The 15782-nt window shown below is 40.4% G+C and overlaps 1 protein-coding gene across 1 annotated transcript; it reads right to left on the bottom strand.

Moving 5' to 3' along the window:
* Nucleotides 1-1312: 1312 nt before the first annotated feature.
* On the bottom strand, nt 1313-14850 carry LOC137872122 (coiled-coil domain-containing 92B-like). Its single transcript, XM_068710346.1, has 4 exons — nt 14388-14850; nt 13892-14032; nt 8865-8912; nt 1313-5701 (listed from the first exon to the last, which is right to left on the bottom strand). The coding sequence occupies exons 2-4, from the start codon at nt 14022-14024 to the stop codon at nt 4989-4991; spliced, it is 894 nt and encodes a 297-aa protein (XP_068566447.1). The 5' UTR covers nt 14025-14032; nt 14388-14850; the 3' UTR covers nt 1313-4988.
* Nucleotides 14851-15782: the final 932 nt, after the last annotated feature.

Here is a 15782-nt window from a genome sequence, read left to right as displayed (position 1 = left end):
CCTGTTTAGGAACCCTAGGGCCCGTCTTACTATGTTGCAGTTACAGTACCTAGCCCCGGATTCGATGTGTGGTAATATGATCAAAATCACAACACAAGGCAGGAACCCTCTTTAAGATCAGGTAATAAAGCAGTTCACACTTTAAGGCCAATATGCCATTTAATACCATAGCGATTTATAATCACAAATGTTCAATAAACTAGTTCATATCAGTGTATGCCTGGGGCTGTTTTGACCAGCTGCCTGCATTATAACTCGTATATTACTTTTTCTACAGTGGGAGCAGTTTCTGCCAGACCTGATAAATGGCTCTCAGGTAACTTTGAACACTTTGCTAATGTCCCACCACATCTAGAACCAATGCCAAAATGTTTTACCGTAACCTTATAAAAGTAAAAAGGAAATACCTTCGGTAGGATAGTAAAATTAAAGTCTTCATAATCTCATTTGTAACTCTGCTTCCGCTCTCCTCTACTTTAAGGTGAGCATAATGGAAGTAATCCTGTGTTATATTGTCAAACAGTAAGTCTGATGGAAAGCTGCAGGACAAATTTCATAACAGATAAAGTCACCTGTATTCGGTCTGTCAAAGATTCGTATTCATAATAACACTCATTAAATAACTTAATTATATGTAAACACCTTCTCCTCAGAGTTAAACATCTATTTTCTTCCAAAGGACTCGTAAAAAATGACCTTTTCACCCCCTGCCCCATTATTATATTAAGAAAAGTACAGAGAAATCCCTTCCTCTTTATCTAACAAAGAGCCAATTTGGACTTGAAAGGGACTCTTCTTAATGAAATAAAGAAGACAATTTGCAGGGTGCAGCAGATAACAGTACTATGAGTCTTCTGGGAGATAAAAGCTACTTCTCTTACAAAAAAAATACTGAGAAAATTAGTGTGACTTGAGAGCTTTCTCAGAAACATTCAAAAGCATTTCCCTTATATGATAATGGGGTGGTAAATTGTACATATTTAAGTTTTATTATTCACACTGTACTGATGCTAAATGTAAAGGAGAGTCATGTATAGAAAGATCTTGATAAAATATGTTGATACTATAATTTAACAACCCTATGTTTTACTCCCATGCAGCATTATTTTTGTTATACATAATACACATTTGATCCAGGTGATAATATAGACTCCGCCAACACAAACGTTAAGATCATCATCCATCAAAAGTATAATTTAGTAAAACGGATGACATAAATGATCCACATGACTGTGAAAAAGGCAATAATAATAATTCATTTATTAATCTTCACATTTATTCTCTGCTTCTTTCAAATCAGGTTTTCTCTGGTAAACTTTCAAGCAACAATAAGGAGACTAGACTAGACAATCCTTCATTTTATTCCAATTATGTGTACAGTAGATCACTATAGGAAGCTAACACAGTATATGCGGTAATCAGTCAACAGCTATGTAACAACCCAGACCAACACCTCCATGTTGGGTACCACACCGCGTTATTGCTAGAGACCACATAACATGTCAATCAAGATGCTTCATACATACATACATTGTCCACTGACATATTTCTCTAAGATGCAAAATAAACAGATTTGTTTGACCTCAACACATGGACAAGAAGCTGTTGACATTTGTTTTCATCATTACTATGAGGATTAGGGTTATTATAAAGGTGTCTAGAAAGATGGAAGACATTCTCTGTGGGTGCGAGTAAATGATCTACTGCCTTGCTATGTTGTGAGATGAACTGTGGTATGACCTGGAAAATAGAAAAAGCAAATCAGGCGATGAAGATTTATTCCTTTTATCTGAAATATTCATGAAAAGACATCTTCATTAAGGCATCACACCAGTAACCTTCATGTTAATTTTAGTGGTGGGCCTCTTTGGCTCATTAGCATTTTCTCTCAAAGCAGACAAACAAGTCAACAGTCTCTGTAGCTGTAAACAGCAACCAGTATTTATGATGACGTTGTTACATAATATCAAAGTATAGATAATCTAGCATGTGGGATGTGGTATGTTGGATGTTAACTTGTATTAAGAGAGGTGGGTGAAGTGTTTAATCTACCTGTCGAATGGATAGCTTGTGGAGTGATGAAGTCTAACAGTCTTTCAGGATCCTGTTGGGGAAATTATTTTTTCAACCAGACAGCTTTGTACTTTTATCCCCAGCTGTCTCATAAACCTTGAGGAAGAATAGTGCACAGACATGCTAATGGTTTACTAGCTGAGAGGTGAATGAAAACCTTCGTCATATTTGCATTTATGCCAAAGAGAAGACAGGTTCAGTTCGTTTTCACGCAGACAGTCTCATGTGGCATAATAATAATATGCCCATTTGCTTAATGCTGCTTCATATGCAGTATTGATTCCTCACTTGGATATGTGTCCTATAAAATGTAACATAACAATTATTCATGTATAGATTCAGTGACAATCAACAAAAAAAATCCCTTAGACAATTCAGAAAAATATTAAGCAAAACATACGGAGCACAACAATTAAAAAATACAAAGTTAAACAATCATAAAATCTTAACACCTCTAGAGTCCGCAAACCAGCTGATGTGACCTATTATTATTATATATAAATATATTGATATATTGCTTTATTGAGGATATACTGTTAAAATATAATGCTAAACTTCTAATCAGTAGCTGCAGAAGGCGAGAAAAACCTCACAGCGACTAATCAATTAAGTCCAGTCTTACAGAAAGGCTCGTTTCAAAGACACTGATGCTCAGTTAAGTCATGGCTCAAGTATAAATCAACTGTGACACAACTTTGAATCAAAAATAACTGAGGTGCCACATCACATACAGTAAACCTTTGTAATCAAATCCTAAAGAGTCTTATAAAAGTGATTCTGGAACAAAAGCACACAATACTTGAGTATTTGTCTTTCCACACTTTGTCCTGCTTCTTCGTGTACACACTGCATTTCTTCCATCCACAGCTCCTCTAATATAAGGCAGTAAATACAGTTGGGTACAGCAATGAAGTAATAACATAAAAAAGTATGTCCTACATTAAAATCTACTCAAAACCTTTCAAACAGTTTTTTTTCTTTTCAAGTTGCTACTTGCTCCTTGTAACGCTAGGGGCCACTATGTGCATGTGTTTTGATAACAGGACACACACAAAGCTTTCTGCTGAGCCGGCCCTCTTGTCATTCACAGTGCACAGCCACCGTCTTGGTGTGCATTTTGACGCAGCTACTTTGTGAAATTGTGTAAAGTGGAAAAGGAACAAAATGCAGAACACACCAAATCAAACAGACATCAGTTGAAAACACACAAAAACCTCCAATCATGTTGTTTGTCAGTTTTTCCTGAAGTGAAAAGAAACCCCAACACAACAACGTCCAACACAAACTAGTTGACGCAGTAATCATGTGTGTGTGACACACTGTGTGTGTGTGTGTGTGTGTGTGTGTGTGTGTGTGTGTGTGTTTAGTACACAAACCACACCCGAGTGAAACACATGGTTCAATGACTCAGAACTTATTATCACCTGTTTATAGAAAGCAGCCACTACAGGGGAATCGCAGCACACGTGCCTCAATGTGTATCTTTTAGTAAACATACAGGCTATGATGGTACGCATTATCTTTTTAGATGAAAAAAAATGCAACAATGTATTAAATAATCAATAATATCTAACGCCAAACATGAGTTGGGGCTGTATGATTTAAAAAAAAAATAATCTAATTGCAATTACTTTAACTGACATTGCAATATGATTTGAAATATTAGAGGGAGTGATAATTTCTAAATGATTATTCTCATTTTTAATGACAAACATATTAAAATGATTGTGGTTTGATTTTTCTGGCAATCTTTACCAAACTAAGATGTTTTTGTTAAGTCTGTAGAATATGATGTGTAGGCCAACACATCTCTGCAGCGTCACAGTATTTAATCTAAAATGGTATTTCGACAAACATTTCGCCCTAAACAAATATTGCTCCTATATTCCTGCGATTTGAAAATTGCAGTATTTCGATGAAATTCGGTTAAATTGTTTGTTGCCGTAATAAGAGTGTAGTTAATAGATATGATTTCACACATTTTCAACTTTTAGCAAGTCTTGTGTCAAAAAGTTTCCTGCTAAACTCGTGTTTCCTGAAGCATTGCCCTCAGGCATTGGGGTTAGGCTTTACGTTCGTGTATGGTCAATTGTTCCAGAGATAACCAATTGAGGTTATGGTTCAAAGAAACAAATTATGTGTCCTCATAAATTGTATGTTAATAGGAAACCTTCTGGCCAATTAGATATGAGTATTTACTGTCAAGGAATGCAGTGGTCACAGATTAAAATTCAGACAAACCTTACAATTGTTGGAGGTCATTGTTTCCAATTGGTTGTAGTTTGTATTCATAATTTAATAAGTCACAGGAACAAACACAGAGAACTCAAACGGACGTGCATACCACTTCAGATATTTTCAGCTGTTACTCAACCAAACGTTTGGTCACATGGTTGATTTATGGTTGGCCTTGAAAGCTCACAGTTGGTTGGGCTACACAACACATTGGCTTGTAGTCCACCTAAAATGGCTGCTACCATTCACCAACCCCATATTTCAATTTCCAATTTCAATTTCATTTTTACGGCGCCAAATGACAACAGAAGTTATCTTAGGGCACTTCTAATATAGAGCAGGTCCAGACCGAAGGCTACTATTTAAAGATCAAAAATGGGTTGCTTTGAAATAAGGCCCCACAGCATATTGAGCATGTGACACCAGTGTAAACAGATAATTCATCTAACTTCATTTAAGACTGACTTAAAGTGACACTCACTGGGCGTTGCAAGTTATTTAAGGTTAAGTCCATATTAAAAAAGTGTCAGCGATAAGTGTAATATAATTCAATAAGCTAAAACCAGTCTCAATATCAATTCAGTAAAGGTGCAGAACAACAGTTAACAGCATTAACAGTCTGACAGAAGAGAATGATACGGTGATCAATCTGCAGTAAAAAGTGCAGGTCACAGTAGTCGCTAATCTGCCTTCGTCTCAGCAGCAGGGGGCGCTGCTGCTGAAGACAACAGTCTGGCCCGTTCACCCTGGGGCTCCACTGGCCCCTCTCCACCTCCTTCCTCCTCATCCTCCTTCTCCAGGCCCAGTGGAGGCTGTCTTTGTGCCACAGTGTGCCTGGAGCGGGCCCTGTGCCTTCGAGGATGGAGGAAGAGTGCAGGGTCCGGCATCGCTGTGGGCTCTGCAGGGCCCATCACTTTCTCTATGGGCACACACTCACGGGCACGCTCCACTCTCGAAGGCGCCCTGGCACTCTTGCGCTTGGGTTTAACCACGGGAGAGGAAGGGGAGGCTCCTGACGGCATCTGTGGAGAGTTCTGCTCGGCACCATACTGGGCCCCCTGACTGTTGGCTCGGGCGAGGAGTCCCTGCCTCTGCTGCATCCGCTGGTGGTGCAGTTTCTGCCTGGCAGCATGCAGCTGGAAGGAGAGGTATGCTGCTGCCTCTGTTTGTTTCTGCAGCTCCGTGTTAAGGATGGTGGAACAGTGGCTGCGGCGTTTGAGCTCCTCCAGGAAATGGCGCTCTTTTTCCTTGAGATTGGCTCTAAGGGCTCCAACCAAAGCCCCTTTGTGAGTCAGCTCCTTACGAAGCTCTCCCAAGGAGCACTCCTGCTCGGCCAGATGGCTCTCCGCGTCCCAACAGCGGTCCTCCAGGAGCTCCTCTTCCTCCTGTAACTCTGACACAGAGATGGACCAGAAATGCAAGTGTTAAATACCTGCAGGAGTTAAAATCAAGAGTTTCAATATATAAACTACTGATACAAATAGGGCTGAGCAATATAAAGATATTATATAGATACTGTGATATGAGATACAGTCTTACATTTTGGATATCATAATATCGTAATATGGCATTATGTTCTTTTCCTGGTTTTAAAAGCGGCATTAAAAACTGCAGTAAAATTATATAATTTTCCAGACTGTTCTAGCTGTTTCATTATTTGACTTTACCCACTTTCATAATATCCACTTTACTGATGATTATTTATCAAAAATCTCATTTCGTAAATATTTTGTGAAAGCACCAGTGGTCAACCCTTTAATTTCGTCGCAATATTGATATTGATGTATGTGCTCAAAAATTTTGTTATATTTGATTTTCTACATATCAGCCGGACAATTAGTGATTCTTAGTAAAAAATCTGAAGGCTCTTTCCACAACCCACTGGTCAGTGTTCAACATAAAACACACACTGCATATACACATTATTTAGTACACATTGTGCATTAATGCAGAGGCAGATTACTTATTTGTTGGGACATACAAGCTCTAATCCTCAGCACCTATGACCAAATAGGCACAACTCCGAGATTGTCCAGATCACATTTTATCAAAGATCCACTCTGTAAATAGATATGAAAGTAGTTCATGATGAGACCAAATCTGAGTATTTGGGGAATCACCAGTTTCCTCTCAAAGTCTGAATCTGTTAATGGTATAGTGTGATGGCTTTAGAGCTGGAGCTAGAAATGGCACACATATATGGAAAGGGTTATCTCCATTCTACCCTCAAAGACTAGAGCTGGGCAATATATCAATATTTAGTCATTATTGTGAATCTTGTTTTTAAGATATTCATGATACACACATTTGTCTTTTTAAATGGATGTAATACATTTCTTCCAGAATAATTTCTGAAATACTTGAGGATGCCAGCTCAAAGATCCTACAAATTTGGGCTTGTTATTATCAACTAGACCTGTTGACATGTAATTTTCAATACCCGAACAAATATGACAATTAATCATCAGTATTTACACACTGGAGAGACAAAACTAGCTGGCGTAGATCACTCCTGTTCTTTACCACCTAAAGCAAGGTGCAGTCATTCTGCACCACTGATACATAACACACTGTACATAAAGCTAGTCCTAGTCTTTGTAATCTGATATGGTCTCACATAAAAAAACAACAACATCAACTAGCGCTGATTTGTGAAAACTACTACTTGAGGCCTTCTCTCCATTTAAACTTCAACCTCTATGTCAAGCGCAGGTTCGACACAGTATTCTGCTTATTGTTCTTTTTTTTCTCCTTTTGCTTCTATAGACAACGATTTTGCTCTTTCGTTCTAATAAAATCCCCCTGAGGAGAGGGAGGCATGAATGAAAAGCCAGTGCAGCAAACTCTGGGCTGACTGAGCTGGAGCTTGCCAGAGGAAAAGCAGATTACATCCACAGAGGCCTGCTCCGTTGCCTCTGCCCATAGAAATAGGTCAGGTTTGCAGGGTAGGAGTTATCCCAAAGGGTGGAGGGAGGTTTAGTGAGTCCTGGAACTTAAAACTGCAAAGCCTTGAATCCATATGAGGCTTAACTGTAATAAGGTGCTTCATACGTTGATAAAAACTACAGGTTTAAGGTTAAAGGTGCTATATATGAGATTGGGAGCATTTCGATTTTCTCTCAACAGCTCTACATGTTGACGGCTGAGCCAGCGGCTCGCAGCTAACAGTTCAACAATGACAAAAGTGGACAGGGCAGGGATAACAGAGTTTACCTAGCCAGTTAGTAGCCTCGGATAACACACACACACAGAGCGAGTTCATTCTGTGCTCAGGTAGACATTACTCCTCAATATCTTTCCATAGATAATAGTTGTTTGATGCTATATAAAGGCTGTGAATCTCGTATCACCTTTAAAGCTGCTGCATCTGATTGCTTTGTGATCTGCATTCTTCACTTGCGCTAGTTTTCTCTCTTACCTTTCTGTCTGTATGACTTCCCTTCATCATACTTAGTCATATTTCATGTGTGATTTTCTTTCTCTCCAGGACGGATCCTCTGAGGGCCGATCGGCCTCAGGTTTTCTGTCGCCCATCACCACACCCAGGGTGAGCTCATATGCTAACTATAGACTACAGTACCTAATGTGATCTTCATATCCTTCCATACCCCTCTCCCCTCCTCCTCAGCGTCTGCAGCTGACCGCATCCTGCCGCCTTGTCTTTTCCCTTAATCGCTCTCCTCGCTACCTCTCGCCTTACACCTCCTTCTCCTCTCTCCTTTTTCTTGGCTCTACATCGCTCTGGTTCTCAGCAAAGTCTTGTAAGTGGACACCCCCTCTGGGACAACGAGGAAAGACGAGAGCAGGAAAAAAGAAAGAGGATGGATCAATTTGTCAGGACAGGAGGAGAACAGAGGGCCGTGCTGTATCGATGGATCAGGGGATAACCTGTCCTGGAAAAAGAGATGGGGTTTAATGGCTGAGTAATGCAGCTTAACAAGACAACCCCCTTTGCTTTCTACAAGCACACACACATTCACACAGTATTTTGACTCCCCTTGCTCTGTCTCTAATTCAGTGTGACAAAATGGTTCCTATATTTGCATCCAGACACCACAAACGGTCCTGCAAATTTCCACTATGAGCCAAATATGTTGAGGCATGTGGTCTTTGCCGCCGTGTCAGGTTCTTCCCAGCTAGCACTTGTGACCCCCGTACAGCGGTGACCAACTCTTTTCACACAGAAAAACAAGGAAACATTTTGCAGCCATGATCTGTCCTGTGTATGGTTTGCTAGAGGCGTCTCCCTCTTTGAGAGTGAGTAAATGAAGTGAGAGAGATAGGGATGCGTGGGTGAGAAAAGGGAGGAGGGCAGCTGACAGGGATTCATCCCCTGGGGGATGGGAGTGTTGGGGCAGACAGAAGGAGGCAGAGAGGGGGTGCGGGCGTCGAGTTACGGTGGATTGGGGGTTGAGGTTGATTCGGGCAAAGACAAACATGCCCAAGGAGATGCAAACGTGTGTCTTTCTGTCTCCAGTGCAGACGGGGAGCTTATTCATGATGGAGGTGGGTGATGAAGAAAAAGAGCATAGAAGGGATGTTTTTTTTTAACATACCTGTTTGGCTTCTGCCTGGAGGCTTCACCTTTAGATCACTTGTCAACTCTGAAAAACACAAGAGAAAGACAAAACCACAGGAAAGAGCTGTTAAAGATATATATATATAAATATATAAAAACACATGAAATAATATTGTTAGAGCTCAAATAAAGATGCTCAATGGTGCTGAAATGTCTTATTAAAGCTCTATGCTGACATTTTCAGTTTGCTGCTGCTGGTTGACAGATGCTCGATGCAGTTTTCCAGCACATTTTCAGTGAGCTCATACATAATTTATGAAGCTAAATCTGAAACTTTACATCAAAGACGATGTCCTGTTTCATTACTTGTCACAGTCTGGAGAAGAACTGCAACCTCAAAAAGACTTATTAGCATTATTAGCACTCCTCTTTGAAATCAATATTCACTCAAATACAAACTACTGGCTGTGCAATCGGTTTCAAGAGGAAATGCAAACCAAACAAATAGAAACCCCAAAATTAAGTGAAATTCAAGATGCTTGCCATAAAGCGATGTAAACAGAGCTGTATTCATCACAACAACTGATGTAGCTGAAAAAAACAATATCATTTTAAACCAAAACTACAGTTCCACACTTAAACATTCTGCAGAATGACGGATTATAGAAGGTGAAACATGATTTTGTGTGGCGAACTGATCAATACAGATTTCTCTTGTGTATTGTACTGTGTAGTGTAGTTGTTATTGTTATACCCTGTGTCACGTTGTGGGCAACTTTTATCTCTTGCATTAGTGGATGCATCCATTTGTCTTGTGCCAAAAAAAAATACAAAAATATCCGACAACAAACTTGCTGGTCTCAATGCTCGATTGGACAATAAAATCATTCTTTAGTGGTGCAGGAAGTAGTAATATAACTGAATGATGTTACAGTGAGATACTCCATTAATATGATTAGGATTATCCATATATTACATGACATCTGGCACACTGTCATTTTTAAAAACAAGATGGATTATATCTCATGTCAGTGTATTATAGCCACTGATGGTTTATGTTATTGAGAAGATCATGAATCAGACTGGTATATGTTGCTTGTTATTAGCAGGGTTGGATTGTCCCTGATAAAAAATGATATATCAGCATAGTGTCTCTGACGGGGTTGTGGGGTCGGACTGCTGGTCATGTCTGGTCTGTCATTTAGATTTTCCTTCAGGCCGGCCGAACAGCAGGGAAATCTCTACACTCAGCTTTCAGCACACTCTGAAACACAGAAATGGGTCTGTGTGTGCGGCTCCAGTAATTTCTAGATGAACGTGATTTGTCCTATTTTAATTTTCCATAGCCAGAAATATGTGACTGTTCAATCAGTCGCGGGTGACGATCGTAAACTAGTTTAATGGCCATCATTTTAAATTGGTAACTTTCTAATAACACTCGCTTACATAGATGTTTACTTTAAATATAAAGCAGAATCTAAAACATTATAATAAAAACATAATGTCATTTGTAGCTTTTCTTCTCCTTTTCCTCTCTCCGTCACACCCTTTCTCCTTCCCTCTGCGGTAAGTATAACATGCCTGCCCATGCTGCTGGCATGAAGAGAGGGAGACAGAGGAGGGGAGGAGGGTGGGAAGACAGATAGTAGGGAATGAAGGAAGGAAAGGAGGGAGGAAGAGGGGATAAAGGAACCACAGAGAGGCAGCTCCAGAAAGACAGTATTGAACTGCAAAAATATGGGAGACTTTGAGAGGTCCTGTTTTCTAGTCCTTATCCTCAATCACGCATGAATCCCTAATGAAGTTTATTTAACCACAGGAAGTCGGCTCTAGGAACTTTTTCCTAAAAAACAACAGTCAAACAATAAAAACGAGGAGCTCAGCACATTGCATCATCCAGTGCGTGTGATGCTTTGTAGATTCGGCTCATCTCCTCCAGCCTCACTGAGCATCCACGGTTTTTGTTTCATAGCCCGACCTTGAATGTTGCAAACACATCTCAAAAGACACACGCCTAACTGATTTCTATGGCACACAATAAAAACCTGTTATATCAGAGAAAAGGGCCCATTTTTCAAAAACAGAGGACACAAATTAATGTAGCTCGTCATTCAAGGAGACAGAAGCGTAAGAGCCTTTAAGGTGATGAGAATGAGGGTTTAGAACAATAATAAAGAGGTCAGCAGTTCAAAGTCAGAGCTAATATGCACGGCAACTTGGTCAGCTCAACCTTGACGTATCCTTCCAGGCTGCACATTAGCGAGCTGGCAGCAAACACCCATCAGCATCTGGCGTCACAGCCGTTCTCCAGACTCTTCATCATCACCTCGTTTTTATATATGGGAACCTCGTTGAAACCAACCCAAAAACGGAGAGAATGACTGCAAGTTATACATGCTGTCAACATTCTAGCGTAAACATGGCCTGAAAAGGAGATTGCTTTGTTACAGTGAAGATAATTTGCTGCTTATATTTTTTTACCGGTTAGAAGTGAATGTGGAGGTGAGTGGACTGTTTGGGAATGGCAGCACTTCACCATGCAGTCAAAACAGTGGACAAAAAGAGAGCACATAACGACTAATGACACTGTGAGACAACAGAAGCACTGAAACGAGACTGATCTATTGAACACACTGCGCTCCTTGAATACTGAGGTGTTGATCAGCGGCTCCCTATACCAGCAGTCAGAAGAGGAGTTGAGAGATTCAATCATTGCTTGTACAGCATTGCGTTTGTCCCTGTAGCCTATACTTATTTTCTATGTGTTGTATTAAAGTTGCTAAAAAACATTTTTCCATTACCTCATGACGTTCTCCATCGAGGTCAAGGAACAGGGGCCAGGAAAAGACATAGTATTGTTTTTTGGACTATCAACCGCAGCCCAGTTCTCAGATCTTTGCACTTACTGTCGAAGCTACATACGGGAAACCAGCATTCAGTTTTTATGCACGACATATCTGAAACAAACAACCAAAAAACTTGAGGTCTGCTGCAATTCTCAGTTCTATTTTATCAGGGCTGAAAGACTTTTCTGTTTGCCACTGCATTTGATTAAATATTAATTTGGGACCATTTATTCATGTCTTGCATGGCGCTGTAATTTATGTCCCGTTTTATCTTTTTGATTCCATTTTAGCTTATTTTTATCTTCCATTTTACTATTAAATCATATCTAAATGTGTCCTTTTGTTTTGCCTTTTTATATTAACTTGTGTTTCTTTTCTTACAGCTCTTGGAATTGCTTTGTTGTTTAAATGTGCTTTACAATTAAACATTCCCTGCCGACTGGAAATCAACCAGGGTGCTTGGTGTAGCCATTTGATCTTACTTTGCCTTCGAAAAACAGACATTTGCCTGCAAAACCTTTTAATGGCTTTTCAATCTGGGTTGAGGGCATCATTAGATTTAAAGATGTTCAGCAGAAAGAGTAGCTGGTCCTCTGTGTTTTTAGTGAGTGTGGTGTAATAATGTGTCTGCATATGCAATTCCACAAACCCTTTGAGGAATGTGGAAATGAAACGCTGTGTTGTAGTTTGTATAGAAAAAAACTGGTAAGCAGATTCATGACTCCAGCGGCTACAGGACAAAAATATTTATGTTGATGAGTTCTGTGGAAGGAATATGTGTGTTTGTTTGTTTGTACAACAGTATTGTTTCAATAATTTATTGTTTCAATTATTTTTATAAAGAAAAAGATTGTCTTTTTGAAGGTTTGGCCAAAAATTGTCTTGTTTTCTTGGAGCTGAAAGAACTCATAAGAATAACTTTATCTCCATGTGGACAAAAACCCCCATTTAGGCTGCCTTTCTCTATACCATCTTTACACACACACACACACACACACACACACACACACACACACACACACACACACACACACACAAACACACACACACCAGATGTGATTTGTGCAGCAGAGCTACAAAGGGATGGAGGGGAGTTGTTCTCTACACAACTAACCCTAACCACATCCCCCCTGTATTTGTTTACCACAATCCTGTTCATATGGATTACTGAAGATATGGGATCTATGGATTAACTGTGACGGATTTGTTTGAATGCATCTCTCTGAGGATGTACAGTATTTTGTGTGACAATTAATGTGTGTGTGGCTTACGTACGTGCATGCTTTTGTGTGAGTGTGTGTGTGTGTATTTAGTCACATAGGGAGATTCTCCTCCACTCTGAGGAGACAAAGCTGCCCCCCCCCCCACTCCACCAATTTAAATATTCATATTCACTGATAGTAAAAGGATAAGGAAGGCCTCCAGGGAATTAATGAAAATCAAATAGAGCATCCTCTCAGTTATAGTAATACAAATGTGTGTGTGTGTGTGTGTGTGTGTGTATGTATGTGTGTGTGTGCGTCCATGTTTGATCATGTGCAAAGGCTTGCTTGATTAAATGGACGGCATATCCATTAGGCTCAAAACAGGAAATGATGCAATCTACAGGAATTGTAGCATGACATCACCGTGTAGTCATTGTCTGGCATTGATTGATGGTGCAATCACACCACATCATATGAACAATGAGGCCTGTGTGCACATGGGGAGATTTAGGTTCTCTACCTGAGATGAAAATGACAATAACTGCACTACAGATTGAGAGTCACAACAGCGGCTTATGTTCCTTTGAAAATTAAATATTGATCATGTAGTCCGTCAAATGAGCTTCAAATTATCTAAGGCTCTGCCTGGATAGAATCATATCATAAAGTGTAAAAACCTCATTAAAAAAGGCCACAACTGCCTTCTATCCCCAAAAATACGTCAAGCAAGTAATTAAAAATCTCTGTAAATCTTCTCTTTGAGGGTCAGGGATCCTTGATGATTATAGCACCCAAAAAAAGACACCAAAGGATCCTTCACATAAATATGAGCTCATTAGCGCTGAAGATTTGCTGCTTTTCTTTATCCTATCCTACATTTCATAGACTAAAGATAATAGTTAGACACACCATCATGGGTGTAAGTTTATGGAGTAGTATTTTACATTTTGGTCACATAAAAGTGTCTTGGCTCCCTGCACACGCAGTAAGATCAGCAGCAGTGTGTCCCTCACCTGTGCATCGTTTCTGCAGGGAGAGGATCTCCAGGTGGAGGCCGTGGAGTAAAGTAAGGTGCTCCTGCCGGAGGAACACCACGCTCCTCTCCACGCTCCTTATCTGCCGGGACAGGCTGCTCTCATCACCCATGGCCGAGTCTGGAGGGGCAGAGAGAGGAAATCAGAAGGATGGGACCCACAGATGTTTTTACCACCAGCATCCATCGAGTCCTCTCTTCAAGAGACTAGCTTTTCCAACTTCCTATTACACTGTAAAGCTTGAACTCAAGCTGCTAAATGTCACTTCCCCTTACTAGGAACATTGCTTATTTCAGCCACAGAGAGACGAAGAAGTGCAAGTTCTGAATTGAGGTCATGTGGTGGCTATAAATAAGGTATTGATGACCACAGAAATCAGCAGAAATGGGAGAAAACATGCACTTCCATTCAGGATGCAGCTACATCAATTAATTAAGCCTTTGCATTAAATCTTAAGCCAAATGGATCTGCTTACCTTTATAGCGTGTTAGGTGCCAAAATCTGCTATATATGATTCGCAAGCGTTATGAAAACGTCCTCCGATCCGCGCATGCTGGCCTCCAGTGCTGGTCCAAATCCTGTCGGCTGCGGTTTTTACCCAAACACATCTTATCTGAAGCGTCAAAGTGCTTCTGAGCCGCATGTGACGACGTTTGATTAGAGGACGGAGAGGCTGGACAGCTGCGTAAAAATGCAAAACCCCCGCGATGCGCGGATCGGCGGCGCTCCGGCGGAACCGCTCCTCGTCTTCGCGACACGCAGCATCGTTAGGAAGAGGATGTTTTCAAGTGCGTCGATACGAAAGCCCGCGAGCCAAGTGCGCAGTCCATCCTCTCAACACGCGCACCCTTCCTCCTCGCCCATCGACCGAGACATCGAGCTGCTGAGAGACTGAGGCTGAGCGGAGGGAATGATGAAAACAAGCCACCGGGAGCAGAACACGCGAGAAGATCGTACGACAGCGTGAACAGGACAGCTGATTGGAGGGACCAGCCCCAAACAGCAATACGTCGACTGTGAAGAGGATCAATACAAAGCAAGCGCGTGTGGGAGTATACAGCCTACAAAAGAAAACACGATACCTGACCCACCGGGGAAATAAAAACTGTGACTTGAAAGCAGACATTCTTTTCTAGCTGTAAATTTGTCAGATGTGTTTATTTTCTGATTGTATACAAAGTGACTGATTTGTGTGATTTCTGCAGCATGGACCCAGGCTGCTGTAACGGTTCTCAACCTGCGGGCCGCGGACCTCCTCGGGGCGTCTCAGGAGTTCTACTGTTATTTAATTCACAGGTGGAGTCGTTTGATGAAGCGCTTTATGGAGAGCGCTTTGAAAGATTACACTTGAGGTTCAACTTACGATTGCTGCTTAAGTACAAAAGTAAATGTTTCAAAGTATCAAAAGCAGTCGGTGCTGGGTTCAATTTATTAAATAAAAATGTTGCATCTATATTTTTAAATCTATGTTTTTGATCAAAGTTAAATGTACTTCAATAAAAAAAGTACAATCTTTGATACTTCAACTGCAAATCTTGTCCCATTGTTTCAGATGAGAGTTCTTTGGGCTGCTATTAAATCTCACAATATCTATAATCTATTATATCTGACACGTCAGTTTAGCATTTAATACAAATTAATTCAGCATTTCACTGGATGTTAGTGCTGATGTTGGCCAATGTTGATGTTCGCTGACACTATGTTATTGGATATAAATACTTCAGTGTGCTATTCTACACACAATTAGCAACTGTGGGAACATAACTAAGTGTATTTTCTAAAGTACTGTACTTAAGTGCTATTTCTGTTCTGATTATGTTATTAGTTATATTAATCCCAAAATCTGCAGTAACGACAGCTATCAGACAAA

Source organism: Cebidichthys violaceus, unplaced genomic scaffold (genome assembly GCF_023349555.1).
Source record: "Cebidichthys violaceus isolate CVI_PGR_0920_01 unplaced genomic scaffold, fCebVio1.0.p SCAF_1, whole genome shotgun sequence".
Classification (NCBI taxonomy): domain Eukaryota; kingdom Metazoa; phylum Chordata; class Actinopteri; order Perciformes; family Stichaeidae; genus Cebidichthys; species Cebidichthys violaceus.
The sequence above is the reverse complement of the archived record's forward strand: the minus strand, read 5'-3'. Positions and strand labels throughout refer to the sequence as shown.